The sequence below is a fragment of the Triturus cristatus genome, chromosome 4_1 (genome assembly GCF_964204655.1).
Source record: "Triturus cristatus chromosome 4_1, aTriCri1.1, whole genome shotgun sequence".
Taxonomy (NCBI): domain Eukaryota; kingdom Metazoa; phylum Chordata; class Amphibia; order Caudata; family Salamandridae; genus Triturus; species Triturus cristatus.
In genome coordinates this window covers 989,225,554-989,245,040 of record NC_140585.1, presented here as the reverse complement: position 1 = coordinate 989,245,040, position 19,487 = coordinate 989,225,554, and the positions used below count along the sequence as shown (strand labels likewise).

Here is a 19,487-nt window from a genome sequence, read left to right as displayed (position 1 = left end):
CTTTAATCCATTTGAAGGAAGTGATTAAAACTATTATATAATAAAGACTATTTATCAGCGTTTGTAGTATTTGAGAATGCAAATAGTTATTAGTGCGCCCCAGAAAAGAAATGCAGTTGCCCCTGTATTTTGGGATATATTACGCGAAAATGAATACAAATCAGTGCTCAGAAACCATTCAGGGATAGGGGAGTGGGGGGAGGAGGGGAGAAAATCGACCTCTGCTCACAGCAGGAGCTGGGGCTGCTCGTTTGCGAGATCATCTGCCTCACCCGAGCGTGTTCTGCTTTATCACCCTCCAACTTTCCGTGTGAGCACCGGGCCCGCTTCAAATGCACGCACCAGAAAGCCATAAACACAGCTTGTGCAAGCCACAACTTTGGAAGGAATGGTGTTACTTACCTCTGAGGAGTGGTGGTGGTGGGGGGGCGGGGCAAGCCGTGTTGGGGGACAGATTAAATCACTGGCGCGATTTGTGCACAAAGTAATCAAAACTGCCTGAAATTTGAAACGCGGGGGAGCGAACCCTTTGAAGTATGATGCCGAGGCTGTGCACGTGCCAGTGGGCTGAAGCGCTTCCCCAAACGGATTGCATGGTGGCACGATGCACGTGATTGTGCGCGTGCTCGCCATGCACTCCACTTTTGGGAGAATTTTGAAGCCCCTCTTACTAGAGTCTCGCATAGCGATTACTTGAACGCAATAGCTAGGCGAAACCTAAAAAAGTAATCCTTCGTTAACGTTTGCATAGATATTTGGGGTGTATCGAATCGCGAAACAATAGCAAAAAATGTATATATTTTGTTTGTAAATCCTTGGGTAAGTGGTATATGGATTAACGAAATATACGATGGAAAATTAACCCTTTTATAAATTAAGCAAACAAATTTCATGGTAATTATGCTGCATTCCAAATAAGAAATGATGCAGTTCCCACCACAATAATTTGTGTAGTCTGTATTTGTGCCTTTCCTTCCAATGTGCACACAGAAGGTGTAGCGCGTGTTTCCGTAGAAAAAAAAAAAATCTATGTAAATCAGAAAGAAGCAAATCTGAATATCTTCTGTCCCATTACATAAAGATAATTATTTGTTTTAATTTTTGCACTTCTTTGGAGTTTTTATAGTCCGGCCAAGTGCGTTAATTTTGGATAATGGATTTAAATAGTCTCGCAGAGGTTTGTATTTTCAAATGTCATCCCTGCGATTCCTTTTAAACATAGACACACTCATCCTCCTCCCCCAACACTCCCAGCTGTTGCGCAACCAATTCGCTAAGCTCTGCAAGTCGGGTTTTAACAAATAAACTAAGTACACGAGGCTAATTGAATTTGTGAGCACTTTTTGCATAACAGTTTTCATTTGAAATCCAAACAAACAAAATCCGTATGAAGGACACCTTTCACTTCTGGACCTCGTTAAAATGTATTGACCAATTGCAATTATGGATTAATCCTCCTCAACTTTGCCAGCTAATATACATAAAAAAATACTATATTTTATATGAATGTCAACTGATCAAAATCAACTTATCCCACAGACAAATTTTTATGGGCAAATGTGTACTTTTATTTGTATAAAAAGTGCACACCACTGACATACAGTTTTCTTCATTGAAAGGGGTGCACAACGTCAGGCTGAAAGGATAACACAAAACACTTAATATTAAATTATGAAATTCTGTTTCAAATATTCTGAAACACTACAGGTGATATAAATGATGAGTGACAGACAGGTCATGAAAGGCACTAGGACACAATGCGCTCAAAGATTCATGCGATTCGCTGTAGCCCTTCAAAAGAATGCGCCAAGGTAAAATATGTGGCAATCGGCTCCAGAATGACATTAAGGGCCACATTGCGATACGGAGTGGTCAGACTGCCAGCCACTATTGCAGCGGTGAGGAGATCGCCAACAAGCATTAGCAGTCAAACAGCCATATTTCGATATGACTGCCGGTCAGAAGTCGGTAGTACCATGGCGGGGGCATGCTGCGGCCGTAGGAATATGCCGCAGCAGATGCCTCCACAGTGCAGTGCCTTCAGCACGTTAGTGCATCGTGTTCCATTCACCAATTTGTGCATGGCACACAGTACGGTGCTGAGGTGGGGGGCATTACATGTACCCCCAGACACATGCTGCTAAGACCTAAGACGCCTGGGGGCCCTGTTGGGGGGACCCCTCACTGCCTTTGACAATTGTTTTATGGCTGGGTCCCCACCATAAAGAGGTTGTCAAAAAGAGACATTGGATTCCAGACGGCAGTGCCTGCCTTGGCACTGCTGTCATTCTCGGACGCTTTTCCAGTCGTGGCACCATCGAGCTCTATGATCTTGGCGATGGCGACGGTGTTGCGTCCAACTGCTGTGGGTCGGACTGCCAGTATTCTAATGCGTCGGTCAGACCGAAGGGCTGTCCGACAGATAACAGCCAAACTGACAGCTCCAGACTCCCTCGAGATGTCTGTATGTTCCGAGTCCCACCAGCACCAAAGCTTCACCAGTGTCAGATCTAGACTAGAGTATGGTGCCTAGCAGGTTCTGAAAATGTAATAAGTACATTGTGGCGGTGCTAGTTATGCCTTTCTGTCTGGATTTATGTTGGTGTTCGGGTAAACACAAGTGCTAGATAGTCCTACTGTTCCTTTTATGTACCTTTAGCTTGGTTGCTTTGAATCTGAAATACAGCCAGGTTCAGCTAGCAGAACATACCTGGGGGGATTTTAAAGCCTACTACCACCATTGCCTTTATTCACACTATACCAACCAGAAGGTGTGGCCTACTCCAAGCCCTCAGCTTTTCAGCATGTTCATACCCGTTACAAATGACATGGGTCAGGTCTTACCTTCCAGCACACAACTCCGATGATGAATCCCACAACAAGACAGGACATTGCTATCAGTGCCACGTAGGTCGTTTCCAGTACAGGGCTACTGGAAGGCTCAAACCTCTGTTCTCTGGCTGCAAAAAAACACACAAGAGCAGATTTCAAAACAGTTTCCACTTTTGTGCATTTACATATACATTTTTTTATCAATCCCTGCCATACAGTGGACATACATTTGCCCTTTAAATGATGTTAAACGCACCTACTAGTGAACAGTAATGGCCTAGCTAGTGCTACCCAGAGATGTAACACAGGACCCCGCATCCCCCGTGGTGTGGAGGGGACCCTGAGTGGCAGGGGGGCCCTCAGCACAGTACTCTGGTTTGAGAGCTCTGGATTAAATTCAGAGCGGGGGCCCCTCCGTGTACCTTGCAGGGGGGCCCCCTCAACTTTCATTACGTCACTGTAGCCACCCATTTACACCTTGTGTTTAGTAAAACCATCGTGGCTGTCATTGCAACCCAGTGCAGATAGGGAGAAGTGCTGCCCCACTTCTTATGCATGGTACTAGTTTTCAGTAATTAGTGAAAGGAGTCATAATTTAGTAGATGGCAAACTCCATTTCAATCATCACTCTTCCTGTTAGACTGCATTTTGTCTTCCTGTACCTTTAAGATCCTGATACCACGGTAATGCATCCTTTATATTTGCATGAAAGCTCATGAATGTTAGCTGCTCCAACAAAGGGGGACAGACTGTAAACATGTCCTACTTTAAAGTTTTAGAAGGGTGCTATAATGTAGGGGGTAAGGTAAACTAAAGAGACTTAAACACTCCCTTCTCAAATGATAATCACGGAAATCTCATCAAAAGTTAGAATTAAAGGTACACACAAAAACAAAAGGCAACCAGGAAGGCATATTACACTCCCTCATCTGTACTTCTGTTTCAAAGTCACTATTAAGAAACATTGAGCAGAAGCCAGGGAGCTAGGTCATGGGGCAAAAAGAGCTACACTCTACATGCCATTGATATTCCATTACTGCTCCCCATGCACCTGGCTGTCTGACAATCCCCACAGTAAGCAACAGATGTGCACGGCTTAGGAGCATCATCTGACAATGTGGGGGCGGAGTAAATTGTTTACAAATTGTTGTTCCAACTCCATTGCATTGTACGGCTGACAAGCAGGAACAGAGAACCAAAGCGGTCCACTCCCAGAAGGGCATCGCTCTGACTAAGCAGTTGCTAGCAGATATAGGCCCCAATTACGAGTCTGGAACCCTCCCACAGGCAGTCCGACCACCAGATTACGAGTTGGGCTGCCCTAGGACCTCCAATGCCGCCAGAGAACAGCCATTCCCTGGTGGTGACAATATGCTTGGCGGGATCGGTGCGGTCCCGCCAAGCAGATTACGAGTTTCCTCTCCACCACGGTTTCCATGGCGGTTCCACCACCATGAAAACTGTGGAGGAGAGGAAACAAAGGGTGCCCTACAGGGTCCTCTGGTGCCTCATGCCATCTGGATGCATGCAGGGGGGCACGACATGTCCCCCCCTGTATGAATGCACCCCAGTTCCTGCATGGCATGGACTTTACAGGAACTGTTTTCGGCATTCCCATTTTCTGAGGCACAACTGTGGGAACACATGCCAGACTGGAGTAAACTCCTAATCTGGTGGGCGTTCCGACCACAGGTTCGGTGGTGCAGGAGCAGGCTGCCGGTATGATACCGCACTGCCTAACTCAGATTCAGGCCCATAGTGTTCAGTGGATTTCCACCTCAGCAGTGAAAGCTTTGTGTCTGGACCGCTGAAAACGAAGAGGTTAAGCTTTGCATAATTCAAATATAAGGATTAGTTAGTATTGCCTTTGACGCTGAAAAATGCCGCCTGAGGGTGTTTGAGAGCAGATTACTACACAAAAAAAGTACACACTAAATGTAGATTCCTGAGCGCTTGTCATGTGGTATTGAAGGTGGTCTATTTCAGTTGTGTACTGCTTAAATTCGGTCATTATCTCCTAGACCAAATGTATCACACAGAACTGGGGTGAGAGTAGCTATAGCATTGACGGAGGATTCTTCTGCTCTATATCCCAACAGTATTTTGGTGACTGCAAGTAGAAGGAGGTTTTAATCAATGCCTCAATTTCCGTTGAAATCTTGTTTGGAAATGTCCGTTTTCTGATGGATTCAAGATGTAACACTTTTCTGGAAAATTGGAAAGCATTCTGTTGTATCTAATGGGTTTAAATTCAAAGGTACTAATATGGGGAGAGCTGGCTCAAAGTACGGCCAGCTTGTGACATCTGTGCGTTGCATCGCTCACCTCAGTTCTATTCAAAAGTTAAGGGAGCAGTGCAACAGTTGGAGGTGGCAGGGAGCAGGTGTCGGCGATTCTGGCAAAGGGATTGATCTGCACATAGGTTTATTCAAAGCCACTGAAGAAGAACCCAATTCCCTTGAACAAAGAACTAAAAGCGTTTCTGCGAATGTGAGACTATTATGCAAAAATTGTGAGTAACTTTTCCACCGCTGCTGAACTTCTTCTTGCATTGTTAAAAAAGAATGGCAGATGTGTGTGGGCTGAATGGAAGTTGTGGGAGTTCAAGGAGGTCAAAAAGGGTTTGGCCAATGCACCTTTACTGAGTCATTTCACTCCTGGTAAAATTGCTTGCAGTGACTGAATGAGAGTATAGTAACTTGGAGAAGCGCTGTCCTAGGGCACAGGGGATGAGGAGTGCACCGTTGCTTTTGCATTTCGTACACTCAGACCACTTGAAAGACAGTACTCTGTCATTGAGCACAAGATGCTTGTGGTGGTCTGGGTGGCAGAGTGATTTAGAGCTAATGTGTGGGGTACTAGGTTTAAGCTCAGATCAGATCATAAGCCACTGACACCTACTAGAAGTGGTCCAAATGTACAGTCAATTAAAGCCACTGCTAGATTAGTGAGTGCGAAGTTGCTGGAGTATGATTTTTTTTTGTTGAATTCAGACCGGGTGAAAATAAAAAGAGGAAAGTAGACAGTCTTTCCAGATTACCTATCCTGGGAGAAAATTAAGTGGATGATCAGCAGGATTTGGAGTGCATGGTGGCCAGTAATTTGTTGGTTAAATACTAAATATGTCAGGCTAAGGGTGTGGAAATCTGCTTTTGACCAGGTTCTTGTGGTAAACGAAGTAGTGGAATATACAGGAAAGGGTTGGCCAAGGGAAGGTAGTCTTTCTGTGGAACTCCAGACTTTTATCAAGGTGCAGTTAGAACTTTTGTTGGAAGATGCGTTACTATGTAGAACTGACTAATGAATTCCTCCAAAGGAAGTCAGGGAGAAACTAATGAGGAAGTCATGAGAGTCATTTAGGCATGACAATGATAAAAAGAGAGACTGACAGACATTTTCTGGTGGCCGAGGATTGACAGGAAGTGAAGGAATGGATTGGTAAATGCATCAACTGTGTCAATGACAAAGGTTTGAAATGTGTGCCTCCATCAATGGTTGTCCCTGAGAACCCTCAGGAGGTTTGTGAGAGTGTAAGCATAGACTTTAATGGGACCTTTCCAGATTTTGCCTCCAGCGCAGCGATTTACCATTGCTCTGATTGACCACTTATCAAAGTGGATTGAAGTTATATTCATTCAGGAACCTACCGCTAGAAGCATAATTACGTTTCTCACTGCTGTCTTTGCTGGAGAAGGTGTTCCTTCAGAACTTTTATCAGACAACGGTGTGCAGTTAGTTTCAGTTGAGATGGGGAAATGTTTGAAGGGAGCAGGGATTAAACACAAGAGGTGCAGTCTTTATCATCCCCAGGAGACTGGTCAGATTGGGAAGGTCAACAGGATGGTCTCCAAACTGCCAGGAGACCTATAACCGAATAAGTTGATGTGGTGGATGCGGTGCATGCTATGCTCACGTCGTATTGCAATACCCCTCATAGTGTGCCCGGGGTTATGCCATTCACAACTCTGAGGGGTGGGGGCACTCCGGATTTCTTGAGGTTGGTTGAACAATCTATCAAAAGTAAAATCATATATATATATATATATATATATATATATATATATATATATATATATACACATACATACATATACACACACACACACACAGGGATTTTGAAATCACTAGGAATAGACTCGGGGAAAGTTAGATGAAGAGGTATAACAATTAAGGGGACTAAAACTGTATTGTTTGAGAAGGGTTATGATCAAGTGAAATTGCCCAATTAAAAACGTGTTAAAGGGACGTTGAGGCTTGGTTCTGCTTGTTGTGTGGAAGAAACAAGGAAAGATGGATTTGCAGTGAGAATCCAAAATGGGAAGTGGTGGAATTGTGCTAGATTAGTTACGGTGACGGCCCCTGTACAGACTCGCAATTAGTCTGTTGGGAGAAAAGCGATTAACCATGCAACTACACAAATGGAGAAGAGGGCTTGTGCTTGTTAAACTTATCGGAAGATTCAAGGATTTTGCCATGACTTGAAATATTAGGTTGTTTTCGGTTATCTTTTCGGTTGTGTTTGTTGCTTTTTTTATAGTTGCTTAAGACTCCTGGAAGATTCTAATATTTTGTCGGGATTTAAAAAACATTAAAAAGGTGTTATCTGTAACCTTTTATTGTGTTATCTTTTTTATGTATAGCTCTGTGGTTCTGCAGCCGCTATTTAGAACGGTTAATTGGTTTACATTATTTTACCTGTTGGGTTAGCTGCATTGTTCCCAATCCAAATTAGAAGATTGTGCATTGGTTTCCAGATTCATCAATGTTATCATTAACATTTAGTGTGCATGGGTTAAAGACTGTAGCTGACGTTTGGCTATAAAAATGGAGCATCAGTCAGGGTGTGAATATTAGTTAAAGGAAAGCGGCTTTAGATTGGCTTCCAAAGGAGCAAAACAGCTTAAAATCATGCTGCCCCAAGCAATATTGTATAAATTACCAGTCAAGTCTCAATCATGTGACTGGGTAAGGAATAGGAACAACATTCTATCATACCCCTCTTCAAAGAAAACGCCCTGCCCTCGACTCGATTTCTGGATAAACTAAAAAACGTTGACAAAATAAAATCCTAATACTTCTTGACAAAGTAGCTTTGGGGAGGGAAGACATATCTGCTCCTACACGGAGAAATACCTTCTAGGATCGGCAGCTAAATTAGCCACACCTCTGGCAGATTTTAGAACCAAAACACTCTTAAAGGTAGAAAACTATTAGAACAGAGCCTAACTGAATGCAATGAGAAGTAACATAACCCTGTCATTTGTAAGCTGCAAACACAAACTTATTGACCCAACTACTGCTTGGAATAACCAACTAAAAAATATTTTTTCCAGCCAAGATACACAATAGTTTTATGTTTTAAGATCTAGAAACCATTTTTGCCTAAGAACCTTAGCAGGATATAGAAAATACACAAGAGCTCAATATTTTGGCCAGGATCTCTGCCATGGTACTTTTCCCAACAGAAGGCAAGCAACAGTTTTAATCTGTGACCAAGAGCCAGAGCCTTTCTCAGGGTGGTTGGACCTTTTCTCCCAGATTCCTTTTTCTGGGTGAAATGCATTTTCAAAATCGCCAGTGTGTCCATATTACAAGGTAATGCTGCATCCTCAGGACATCTCCTTGTGATAGCACCAATTAACTACAAACTGACGAAATAATGGCATGTTTGGTGTATGGGGAGAGCTCCAGCAGGCAAAATACTGCATTCAAAAATCTTTGCACAATTACAAGTTCAGAAACAATCAAATCTGGCAAAGGGATCAGAGTAGAATCTGTTTGCCATCTTTAAAAACACTTTATTGGGCTAGAGTGGGCAGGGGCTTGAAGGAGCAGAGTCTGGATGGGATTTGAGCCCATTACCATTTTGCCAACCACGGATAGGGTGGAGTGTATAGATTGACATAGCCACAACTAACCGTATTCAGCAAACAAATAGCAAAGGCTTCTGACAATGCCACTGACACCCGGAGGGGGTTGCAAATCCTCCGATGGTGCCGGAAGCCCATAGCAACCAACCACGAGCTGGAAGCCTAGTCTTTCAGTGGGTGCAAGCCCACTTTAGGTACCCCGTGTGATATGGGAACTTCGCTAGAAAACTGAGCGAAGACAGACAATATTGTGCAACACAATGGCACTGTGCAGGTTAGCAAATCTGAAATAATGGGCAGTGTAATGAATGATTTGTAGAAGCACCAGTTAAAACCTACTGCTGAGGCCACACATGTAAAGGACTCGTCATTGGTAGCCTAAACAAGTCTCATTCACCTATGGGGCTGCACTGTACTTGATGCTGCAACACACCAGAAAAATAACTGCAATCACCTTTTAGGCCTTCCAAGAAAGAAGCCTGCGCCTCTTGCTATAGACTACATAAGCAGAGCTAGCAATGGCATCTTTTCCCGAGAGGACCATAACACCACATATGCAAACTGCAGCTGAGCCCATGACAAACAACTAAGGCCTTCAAACAGCCGTGCAGAACCAAGAGAAACTGATCTGACTGTAAAAACGTTAAAGTGCCAGCAATCACTCGGGTCCAGGGAGATGGGGAGGGGCTCAGTGGAAATGGGCACTTGCCAAATTAAGTGAGCTGACAGTCTGCTTTATGTGACAAGGAAAATCAAGCAGCAAGAGATAAGTATGTGCGTACTAACTGAATGACAAGGCAACCACACTAAACGAGAAAAGGAGAGCCAAATGATTAACAGAGGACAAGACTGCTTTTAAGAATATCTAACTTTATTAACCTTGGACATTTCAAACAGTTTTAGTAATTGAAACAGTTTCATGGCTGTAATGTAAGCATGTCTCAAACCCACTACCCTGAGGAAAATCATCTTGGATTAATTTCTGAACGTGCTCCAAAAGCACAAACAACACAGATGGATCGGAGTCTTGCTGCAATGTGTAAAGAACAGACAGACTCGAAAGACCATCTGCCCTTATCAGAGCACATCAATATAACAGCCTTCATTTGTCTTGATTTTTGACCAAATGACCAATTAAGATTTATATCTTACTAAATTAAGCACAAACGGGTCATCCAAACAAAAAGAACAGCGTCAGGTAAAAGTCACTTACACAAACAGGACTGAAAAAACAGGCAGGGAAATTTTGCATATCAGGAGCAAGATTTACAACGTATCCTGGGGTGCAACAGTTGATTGCGCCTGCTTTTTTGCACTCTCCGGACACTTTGGTATTACAGAAGAGGTAGCAGATGCTATTTGACCCCTTGTATAATGTTGATCGGGCTGGCACAAATCTTATGCTTGTGCAATAATAGGAAAGGGGCATTCCCTTATTTACATGAGGGTGTGCCCCAAGCAAGACCCTCCATCTTTGCACATGTGTCACATTAGACATGGATTGAAAAACAAAAGGACCCCAATATTTGAACCTGGGGTATTCAATGGTATTATAGGAAAACAATAGTTCATGCAAGATCAAACAAGTCCTAGAGTAGCAAGAGCTGTTAAGTTAAGGAAGTGTTAATCACTATGCCTATAGCACAGGGCATATAAAGTCAATTAATGCTAGGGGGAGCAACAATAGACAATTTTCTAAATATACTAGGGACACAGATGAGCTTTTGCATAGTAGATTATTTATAAACGATATTTTAAAGTCATTTTTTGAAGAGATATAGTTCAAGTGCTCACAAAAAGGTGAAAACAAACATGATGCGGTGACATTTAAAATGTGTTCTTCCATAAGGGACCTTGTTTATCTTACTCTCCATTTGGACGCTCTTGGACATTCAGTATTCTTTGATTGAATCATCTCTACCTTGGGTATTTTATTCTACTCCTCTAGCCTTCATTAATTCACGGGTGTCCATTTGTGTGTTGGTGTGGGTCTTTTGTATACATCACACTGGGTCACATGTTGGTAAATTTCAACTCGGTTCAGGAGTAAAAAGCCATGGGATACAAGGTTTTTCTGGTCTCATTCCATGCACGTCAATGCTCCAATCTATCCTCATTATTTTATTATGTGTGCATCCACCCCCCTTTATTTTGAGTGTGGCTCCATCCATTCATTATTACGCCCTCAGCTGTATTATTTTTTTTCCGTATAGGTATCCCAGGCGCTCGGTTTTGCCCTGCATTCCATTTCTGTTGCACCCTGAAGAAGGTGCGAACCACATGTTGGGTCAAGCATCGAAACACGCGTTGCTGTTCTCTGGTCTTCATGTCTCCTCCTACACTATTTAGTTGTGGCCTCCTGTGAGGCTCACAGGAAATTGTGCGACTAAATTTGTTTTCCACCCAATGAAGAAATAAAGTGAAAGGGTGATGGTTTGTCCATACACATTAACTATATAGCAGAATGTGTTCCATTGTATGTACTATATTGTGAAATATCCTCTGGAGGAGACCAATGGATTTTGATGCAGTGGACCACGTGTGAGATTTTTGTGTATGCTTGCATGAAGGAGTATGAATTGGGCTGAGAGTATGAATTGGCCTGGAGAATGGATGTTGCGCCTGTGTTTCTTAGACTGTATATTGTACATTATAGAATATTTATTAAATGTATGTGAATTATATATATTTTTTGTATTTTGAAAACTGTTGTAATAAATTTGACATGTCTGTTCTAATATCTTTGTCTCAGATTATAGTGCCCTCTGCAATTTGTGCTTTTTCGGCTTTGAGCACACTGTACTTCTCCTTTTGGGGGGGGATGAGACATCGCTGTTTTTTGGTTCTATCCAGGATGTATAGCTCTTTGTAAATAAAGTTCAGGCAATGGGTTTTCCTCTTGGATTGTATGACATTTAAAATAAATACATCGCATTGACAATATAGACAGAAACTCCCGATTGTAATTTTGACAGTAAAGGAGTTTTTTTGTTGTTTAAAGGTACACGGCGTTTCAATCTCATTGATTGGAGATCATCTTCGGGACAAAAATTGTGAGCATGAAGAATTTGGCGATATGGAGGAAGCCGATGAGTTGGAGGAACCTGGTGATATTTTAACAGTAAAACATGCAGGGTGACTCACGGCAAATCAAGACCCGAACGAAGCAAGAGTATTTAATGCCAGGAGAATCCAGTGGAAACTTGAAAGTTTAGCTCACCGATTAATCAGCCATGGCATGGAAGTCCATGTTCAATAATGGTAGGCAAACACCGTGTAGTTGGTGTCACAGTATTCCAACTTAGTAGAGGCAGACCATGTGAGTCGGTCGATTCCTAGGAGACGGGCAGCCGCTCCGTCTCGATCCTTTGATTGGGTGATTACGAGTAAAAGCATAGTGATTAATACTTCCTTAACTCAACACTTCCTTAACTCAACAGCTCTTGCTACTCTAAGACTCGTTTGGCCTTACTTGACAGACGTGGGCACAAAGGTTAAAAAAAAAACTGTCAGAGGGTGCACAGACTAGACTCCAAAAACAAGGTTGGTGCACAGTGGATGGTGCCAGGGACACCGCATCTAGGCTGAAGAAGTCACATGCTGTGCTCACCTATGGAGTGAGCCCTGCTTTGTCTTGAAAAAGAGGCCAGGTCAGCTCCTGCAGCCAAAGATAGACAAATGCAAAAACAGTTGATGGACATCAACAGTTGATGGACATTCACCCCAGTACAGAGATCTGGGCCTAAAATCCATCGTTTTTTTGCTCACCATGCCATTCCAGTTTGAACCCAGCCATATGCAAATCAGTCTTGACCCTGTGCCGAATGGGAACAGTCCAGCCAGAGCTGCCAAGCCAGGTCGTCCCTAGACTGGAAACAAGCATCCTAGGAACGGATTCGGGGTTTCACCAATGGGGACATATACAAAGGCTAAAACAGTACATTAAAAAACTATGAAGGAAGGGCAGGCTCCAGCTTTGATTAGCGAACATAACCTCAAAGTGCAGTGCCCTTCACTAACACTACTCTAATTCAATGTGAGAAGGCAGTCAGTGGAAGTCTATAGTCCATAAGGAGATATGAAGTCCTAAAAATATTATTTGAACAAAATAGGCAGCATAATAATCTATTTTTACTATAGATACAACTTCCAACAGGGGTGGGAGCACATCGCTTCACCGCTCAGGCACGGTCCGCCCCTGGCATTCTGGTAAATGCAGTCTCTTGTAGATCACTTTGTTGAAATATTTGAGTTTTTCTCCAAAGTTGGCGCAGATGGAGCTGATCTCTAGACACGTGTTTCTGGTTTGTTAACCGTCATCAGTAGAGATTATAGTCTTACAATTTGGGGTTTGCTGAGTAGGCTGCCAAACATCAGGTCAGGTACCTCTCACTGGCACGCAGGTGCTTCATACACGAGCTCGTCAGCTCCATGACTCACGGGAGTACTTTTAAACAAACAGGTTAACAAACCAGAAACACGAGTCTAGAGATCAGCACCATCTGCGCCAGCTTTGGCGAAACACTCGAAAATATTTCAACAAAGTTATCTACAAGAGACTGCATTTACCAGAATGCCAGGGGCGAACCTTCACTGAGAGGTGAAGCGGTGTGCTCTCACCCCTGTTGTCTGTTTAAAAGTACTCCTGTGAGTCGTGGATGAAGCACCTGCGCACCAGTGAGAGGTACCCAATCTGATATGCTTGGCAGCGTACTCAGCAAACCCCAAATTGTAAGCCTGTAATCTCTGATGATGGTTAACAAACCAGAAACACGTGTCTAGAGATCAGCACCATCTGCGCCAACTTTGAAGAAACTCGAAAATATTTCAACAAAGTGATCTACAAGAGACTGCATTTAGCAGAATGCCAGGGGCGAACCTTGCCTGAGAGGTGAAGCGGTGTGCCCCCACTCCTGTTGTCTATAGATGCAACCTCATATGGTCTTCCGATAATAGAGCCAATGGGATAATAAAACACACACACACTTTTTTCCATGGCATCTCCCACACTCATTTAAGAGAGCATGCAACCCGACTATGGAAGGTGCTATTGCCATCATGCATAGGTCATTTTCTGTGCTCCAAGGTGAACACATGCACAGATGTAGTAGCTATAAAGATGCATTCATTTTTTCCAATTAATTGAGATGTTTCATATGCTGCTACCACTTAACTCTTACTAATGGAACAGCAAATATACATTTCTATTGCTTCCCGGAAGTACCATGTCCTGCCAAATATAGTTACTTCGAGGAAATATAGCAAAAATAAATCTGAACACAGATTGCCACATCATAGGAAATGTGCAGTGTACAAGCATGTGGGAAACAAGGCAGTGAACAAAGTGTGCATGTCTGGTATTCTCCCATCTGCTCCCAATTGATGACACAAAGAAAAACCGCTAAATCATCCGATTTGCAATTTACATATCTATGATAGCTTCTGCTCATCTGAAATCATTTGACGAAGGAGTGGATTTCATTAATTCCAAATTCTGCCTTTATTTCTGCATTATTGCGGTGCCAACTTTTATTCCCGGCTATCAAAAGGTTTATCTAATGTTATTGTTATTCATAAGGCACTCTTACCACTTTACCGGTCCGCTAAATATAACCCAAAAATAAGTGCATTTTTAAATTCTATTTATTCTTACTTACATCATTTGGCAGTTAACCCTTCCAGCGACAAGCGTCACTTTGGAGGGTTTCCTGGAAGGCAGTTAAAGCAAACCTCTTTTACACGTCATTAACAAAAGAGAAGGTTAAGTGGTCATATGTGCGGCAGGCAGAGCCTCAGCTTGAATTTCACACTTGAGGTCATTCGTGAATCCGTATCAAATTTGTGAGCGGAAAACAGACGTGAAATAGAAAGTGCTTTATGAAGCCAAGCAAAGATAAAACAGAAGCAGGTAGCCCTGGGTCGGCCTCAATGGCATACAGCACAATTCTTACAAAATAGGTTACATCTTCAGACACATCTGCAAGATGAAAAGAAAAACTCTCTCCGCAGAATTTACTACAAAAAGGTGGGTGCAGTCGAATTCACATTTGAGAAAGCATGCATAGTGGATTCCATTCTTAAATAGGAAGCAGTGGTAGAATCGGATACCATGTTTGCTGAATTACAGGAAGTGTGTGTATCTTTTGTAAAGGTATGTGAAGATTTATAAAAAACTTCCGACACTTCTAGGAAGGAGCAGATAACAGTCCACATGCACAGGGCCGATCCGTTTCAAAAACTAAAAAGAAAAACATTCTTCAATTCACCGTGGACGGACTAATCCCCGAATTATGGAAAACCACCCCGGTTCCCTTGTAAACGTCTGTACATCTGGATGCGATTTGTTTTAGCTCACATCGCATGTATATACCCCATTTATGTGACATCCCATCCCCCTCCAAGGCTACGTTTTAATTTAAGTCGCCTCTGGCCCCAGAGCTTGCACTTCACCCCGTTCGGATTGTTCATTTTTTGTTCTTCAAGTTGTGTATTATTTTGACTGTAGAAGCCAAGCTCACTCCTGGCATTTGTGGTGCAGAATACATAAATACAATGCACACATACAGGGCCGGCGCTGGCATGGGTGCCCGAGGCACCTAGATTTAGAGCAGCTGACCTGGTTTTATTCTTAGCCAGGGGTTCAGTTCATTACCAAAGGCTGGCAATAACATCTTGTTTCCTTTGCTTCCCTGAGCCTCGCTCTGATTACCTCGAGCTCACTCCTATTTCCTTCTCCCTTTCACCCTTTGCCCCCTCCCAAGGACTCACCTCCAGTTTAGCAACGGAATACGTGATTCAGGTGGAGGGGCAAAGGGGTGTTCCTGGGGAATCCCTGCTCGGAGATATTCAGCTAGGATGGGACATATGAGCATGAACATGCCCTCCACTAGATCTCTAATGGGAAGGGACTGATGGGGAAGGGGAGGAGTTGAGGATCACGAAGGGTGTCAAATTTAGTTCCGCCCAGGGAGCCGTCTAAGGACAGGCCGGCCCTGCAAGCATAGAAAAGGAATGCCTTTTGTTGCAGTAAATGTTTCAGCGAACCTTCACCATTCTATCATTTTGCCGGTTGCCCTTTCTGTAAAATGCGTTGTGCAACTCTATATGCGTCACAGTCTGCAAGGTGAGAACAAAGATCAACAGTTAAGGTAAGCTCACCAGAGTGTGCGGAGGCATAGGTTAGCTCATGATTTTATCCTGGAGACCAAAATTAAAGAAACAGCAAAGCAGTAACAGAACTGATGAATGCAGTGTGCAATCCCCCCCCAGGTCCAGTAGAGTAGCAGACTAGCTACTGCAGTGGATGGATAGTCCCTGCTGCGGAACCTGCACCAGTATTGTTTAGGAAGGAGCAACAAATGCAACCAATCACCAATATATAATTAGATTCCCACTGATTGGAGACTACTCCATCATTTCCCTGCCTGCTATTAAACTACAGGCTTCATTTGCAGTCTAGGATTATTATTTTGTGGATGTGTGGCTACTAATTCACCATTTTGCTTTTTTTTCCCCCTTCTATTCTGGTATTGATTCCAGCCCCCAAATTCCATTCTACACATATAAAACCATGCATGTGCTGAGCAGACTCTTCCCTTTAAAACTGGTTTCTGATGAGCTCTTGAGAATATCTCTACTGAAATATGCCCCGCTCTACACTGTGTTCATACGGAATACAAATGTTGCCAAAGTCTCTACTTCCATCAGAAGGAACATGCACATAGGTCACTGCATCATGATTAATAGGATTCTGGGTTCCAATCTGCCCCATTTTGGTATTTTCCACTAGATCCTCCAATTTATTGTTGCGGTTTCAATAGTGGCTTGATTACCTCAGCACTGCAGAATATGGTCCCAACATGCCTATGCTTATACCTCAACACTATTAACTAGTCATATCAATGTCTGCATCTAATCAGAAACTAAGTGCCTTTATCTAGCACAAAAATAGCTCCTCTGCTTCATGGGCCCCAATGGCCTCACCGGTTCTCCAATAGATGGCTCTCCATTGACCAGCTTTAACTTGCAGTATCTCCAAATCCTAAGGTTTTGTCAACATAGCACCACACCAATAATCACTTCTATTTCAGATCTTGGAATCACCTGCTAAGGGATGCTCACTCCCTTTCGCCACCATGAAAAATTGAAGGGCTTTGGCAGTGAAAAGGGAAACGCTTTCATCCCTCAGGACAAGCTTCTCGCCTGCGTTTACTGTATCCAGGAACACCCTTCGTCTCCTGTCACTGTAACAGTTTGTATTTTTGCTTACCACATTTGGACAATATAGAACACAGAAAAGTAGTTTTGCTTAAGCCAAAGTACATCCCATACCTCAAGCTCTCAAGGTTCCCAAGTCCATGTGCTAGCTCCTTTGGTCTACTTCTAATCGTTGTCTCTAGGAATTGTAGCCTGGTTTGTCCTTTATCCAAATCAGCACTACAAGCATCCAGATGAAAAGAAACCCTTCAAAGCTATTTGTGAGTATACCTGGGAATCTTGCAAGCTCTTCTTGCCATCTTTCTCCCAGTATCCAAGTCTTGCGTCACACAGTAATTCACAATTCGAATTTACCTTACATGTTCCCTACCCTAGTGAAGCCACGCTGCCTGCCATCCAGCCATACAATCGGGCCATGTGGGGAAAGGGATATGGGGAGAGTCGTGAATTTATTTTATTGTGTTTTCACTAAATAGTCAACAATGCATAGGGCAGTAAACCTGTCCTATAGAGGTCTGCTCCCCCTTTCACACACTCATTTTCACTTCCTGGGAGTGGTAGTACTTTTAGTCTTCAATTGAATAGATCCAAGTTTCTAGTCAATAAAACTAGGTTGTAAATTGCTCTGCCAGTCCCTCTGGAATTCCCACTAGTGTCCTACAGTGTACCCCATCCATTCCATGAGCCATCTGTCATTTTAATATTTACTGTTGTTAGAGACTCCGCACGCATGAAACTCACCATATCCTAGTCCCTTCAAAGGGTACGCCTGCTACTCAACATATGGTGTGTGAGCATTTCAACAAATGGTCTGTTCAGCATTTCCGAGTTTCTTCATCTTGTATCATGTTTGAATATACCCTCCATCATACAATTCTAACCTGGCACGTCCTCCAACTATTCCATCCACAAATGCACTGTAAGTGAGAGAACACTTTCCACTAAAGTTGTAACTGGCACGGAAACCATAAATGCCACATTTTACAATCAATAGCAAAAAAAGGTCTTTTCACAGACCACCAGTTTTGGCTAAGGAGCTAACACATAAGCAACAATGCAACAACAACAAAATCCATGGCTTGTTTGTAGCATCAATTAAGGCTCATAGTGTTAGGTAATACTCTATCAAAGGAGATTAAAGAGGAACAAGGAGAAATCATGGAAGTGAAACCGAAATATTCATTCTGTAGTTGTATTATTGCATTTGGCAGATATGTGCTAACAGCATAAGGCTACTACAAAAAAAGTGTACACAGTACCAATGCAGAGTAAATTACTCATCTACTCAAACCTTCCCTCAGTCTCGCAATTTAAACACATCCACGTGCAGGCAACAGAACAATCTGGATTTGCTGTAAGGAAATATAAAAATACAAACTCTTCGCAGAGTAGAAATTCCCTCATCAGATATACTAAAATGCAATGCGTTCCCACCCCAAATGACACAGTTGAACTTAAATTGGAAACTAAAATCTTTGCTAAAAAGCAGAACTATGATGGGCTACCTTGGACGCTTTCTGTCCCGATTTAGGTCCTCCCCTGCCCAGCACCGCCATCCTTCAGGGACGATGGAGACGAGGCTTCCTCCTACTCTGTGTGGCTGCTGGTGGGAAGGATCGCAGTCTACACCATAGATTGGCGGTGCGGGTACCAACAGTGTGTGGTGGTTGGCCTTCAGCCCTTAGTGTTTGCACTGACACCCCTGCATTCCTTGCACCTATGCTATTAGTAGAAGTAACATCAAATACATTTCAAAAAACAACCATTCAGTTCGTTATAGGATTTTATCAATAGTATCCTATTATGCTCTTAGCATGCTTTAAGTGCATTATTTTTAAGGTATCCCATATATTCTTTCAGATTGTAACTTCTCTGTTTGGGAACAAATCCTTACTAACCTCATGGCTACGGGCGCATCTTATAACTATAAGACGGAACGTTGGATGACAGACTTCACAAATATGAACATCAGCTATCTGTGCTCCCCCATCGAATTAAAATTAACAAAAAGCCCAAAATCACTGGCAGTAATGTGATCTAAAACTTATTAGCACATTTACTTGTTACAGTTTCTTCAGGTATCAAGCTGCTTTAGAAGGAAACAGATTTATTCCATTATTCGCCTCAGATTTGCCTAATGCACCAGTGTCAGTGCTCAATGGCCGCCGAGCATCACTGAAGAAATATTACAGTTCAGTTTTATTAGGAAATGCCCATTAGGTGTGCACACAGTATTTGGAGTTTTAATTGCCGAGTGCATGAATGAACTGGTGATACAAAACAGGAAGGAAGCTTTCCTTAAAAATTCAATGCAACGATTGTAGCGAAAAACGAGAGATTGGATTATAAACCTACACATCTTCATCCTTCCATCTTCCAATTCTGTAAGTGGACTGCGTGCCGCTCTGAACCTCTGCCCCAGACATCTCTAGATCAATAAGACCTGCAGGATAGAGCTCCGGTGCTTATACTGGACACCAGGGAAGTCAATTAAAGTCATCTTACATCAGTGCATGACTGAGTTACTGATGTACAAAGCACTGCAATTATCTGCACTGAAGATAGATT

The 19,487-nt window shown here is 42.9% G+C and overlaps 1 protein-coding gene across 4 annotated transcripts in view; it reads right to left on the bottom strand.

The window, feature by feature from the left end:
• The window catches only part of KITLG (KIT ligand), a 130,774-nt gene that overhangs the window by 16,271 nt on the left and 95,016 nt on the right, over positions 1 to 19,487 (bottom strand). For all 4 annotated transcript variants that reach the window (XM_085653906.1, XM_085653905.1, XM_085653908.1 and 1 more), the window contains one exon: positions 2,845 to 2,960. In XM_085653906.1, coding sequence (XP_085510032.1) covers positions 2,845 to 2,960 — 116 coding nt within the window. The remainder of the gene's footprint in view (positions 1 to 2,844; positions 2,961 to 19,487) is intronic.